Source organism: Bactrocera latifrons, unplaced genomic scaffold (assembly GCF_001853355.1).
Source record: "Bactrocera latifrons isolate USDA-ARS-PBARC rearing strain unplaced genomic scaffold, ASM185335v1 scaffold_257, whole genome shotgun sequence".
Taxonomy (NCBI): Eukaryota; Metazoa; Arthropoda; class Insecta; order Diptera; family Tephritidae; genus Bactrocera; species Bactrocera latifrons.
Window position 1 is genome coordinate 67,914 of NW_017536152.1, and position 2,298 is coordinate 70,211.

General features: G+C 37.0%; 1 protein-coding gene across 2 annotated transcripts in view; it reads right to left on the minus strand.

Annotated features, from left to right (window-relative positions):
• Positions 1-2,298, minus strand: part of LOC108969554 (neuronal acetylcholine receptor subunit alpha-7) — a 69,777-nt gene that overhangs the window by 33,952 nt on the left and 33,527 nt on the right. For both annotated transcript variants that reach the window (XM_018934339.1, XM_018934338.1), the window contains exon 3: positions 933-977. In XM_018934339.1, the coding sequence (XP_018789884.1) occupies positions 933-977 (45 nt within the window). The remainder of the gene's footprint in view (positions 1-932; positions 978-2,298) is intronic.

Consider the following 2,298-nt stretch of genomic DNA (forward strand, 5'->3'; position numbering starts at 1 on the left):
GCAGAATCTGGCGGGTGAGGTAGAACTTTCCCATTTCAGCTTTTACAGGTAGGTAGGCCTCTCCTGGTACAGAGGTCATCAGATTAGGTCATATAGTTGTTTTTGTATGGCTTAACGTGTGACCCAATGCTGAAGCAAGCTCTTCTTGCACTTGACACGGATTTTAATCGAGCAATATCTCCATGATGGGTKTAACACCGTTCGCTTTTAGGTGAAATCTCTGGATTTCAAGCAAACTTATTGCGATCCATTCTTTTGTGACAGTGTGAAAATGTATTAAGTTTTATCACAGCAAAGACCACTGCATCGCGTTCTGATGKCAGATTTCTCACCAGCTCAAATCTATACCAATATGAGAGTTCGATCTGACCATATGAACGCAATTATTCAAGTGTTCAGCAATGAGYTTTGTTACCCAAAAGAAGAGCAATAAATTCAGTGCAAAAAATCATTAAGTTACGCCCTAAGAAAGGAATAAACAGAAACTGAAACATCATAACGCMCACTGTGGTAAATCGAAATTTAGTGTTCAATATTGCCGCTTGCAAATACAAATTCTTATTTCTCCTGCCACTTGAACACAAATATGTTTATTTGCTGTCTCTGCGCAAGTGTCCCCGTAATAGATGTTGACATTACTCCCTTGACAGACGATTTGCCGACGCTGAAGATTAATGCTTCTCTAATCGAACTATTTGACGCTCGGACATGTCCAGATTTGAATAAATTTGTATTCCGAACAGCAGTTTGTTTGTTTTGCTGTGTTTTATTTACATAAGRCTGCGTTATTTATTTGATATTTTGGCTTTTATTCATTTGCGTTTGATTCGTTCTAATTTTGTCAGGCAAGTGAGAATGGGAGTTGTGGTATTTGTTATTGTAGGCTGTGACAATATTTATTGCATTTGCTGCTGKTTTGATTCGCAACTTACCAATTTGAGCCAAATATTTGTTATTAGCAATTGATTCTTCTCATCCTGCAAAGAGAGAGAGCACAAATAAAGTATCCTTTAGTATTGAAGACAAGCATTTGTTGCTGCTGCTTACAAATACATGTTAATATTTTTTATTACTTTAGGCTTAAGTTATTAAACAAATAGGTATRGATTATTTTTTGTAGGCATTTTATTTGTCTTAAGTAAAGAGTAGTCATATGTTTATGTAATATGTAGAACTGCAATTATATCAATCAACAATCTACTCAGCACCCGTAGTACCCTCATTATCAAAATATTTATAAAATACTAGCTGACCCCACAGCCGTTGTCCTGCGTAAAATTATGTGTTTTGAAACGAAAAGAAAATTAAATTTATAATTAAAATTATAATTTATTTTTTTTTCAATGTAACGTTGCTGGATAAACCACATTTTTTGGTTTCTGTTTCGGTGTACAAAAAAGATGGTTTTCAAACTCGTGATCACGCTACCTATGTCTGACCGTGTGAAAAGCATAGTACTTCCAAACTTGGCAAACCAAGTTGTGTCCTGTTGATTGTCAACTCAAATGCGATTTTCACTGAAAGCGAAATACGTTTGAACTTAAATGGCAAATCATTGGAACTCAAAAGAATTCGTAGAATCAAGCATTATGTCCACTTGTATTCGATAGATGCGTCACAATGCATGAAGATTGCGAAACATAATAACGACAGATCAAACTTTGAGACGAAAATGATGCGGTGGCATACCAAACTTCTCCAAAGAATTCAGAAATTCCAGTGGATAATTCACGGCGTCGTCTTTATTGTCAAGACGATCGATCGGTTTGTATGAGCGCAAGTCTCCCGGAATTTGACTCTAAATCTTCCAGTTTAAGTCAACAACATCGGTATTTTTGGCAACTAACATTGCGCGTGCATTTAGGGAATCGTAGTTACGATAATTTGGCCATTGTTCGGATAAACATTCGTGATGAGTTCATCTTTCGTGAATTGATAAACGGCGAATGGAATTGATATCAATCCACCGTAAGTATCAACCGGAAATTTTGTTCGCTGGCTTACTTCTCCAAAACTTGCACACACCGTACCATTCACAGTTCGCAATGACTCAAATGAAGCTGAACCGCGAACATTAATCGAAGGTAGAAACCGTCGTCATTTTACGGATGGATTGTATAAATTCGTCTTAAGGAATTAGTTGAGAACACACCTGGATGTCAATCTACTGGTTGGCCTTCCTTTTTGCGTAACTATTCCTTCGACGATGCATTCCATGTGTGTCAAGATATTTCCGAATAGAGCAATGTTCTCGCAAACAGATCACTGGCGGAAGTTGAGAAAAAACTCGTAAATGTT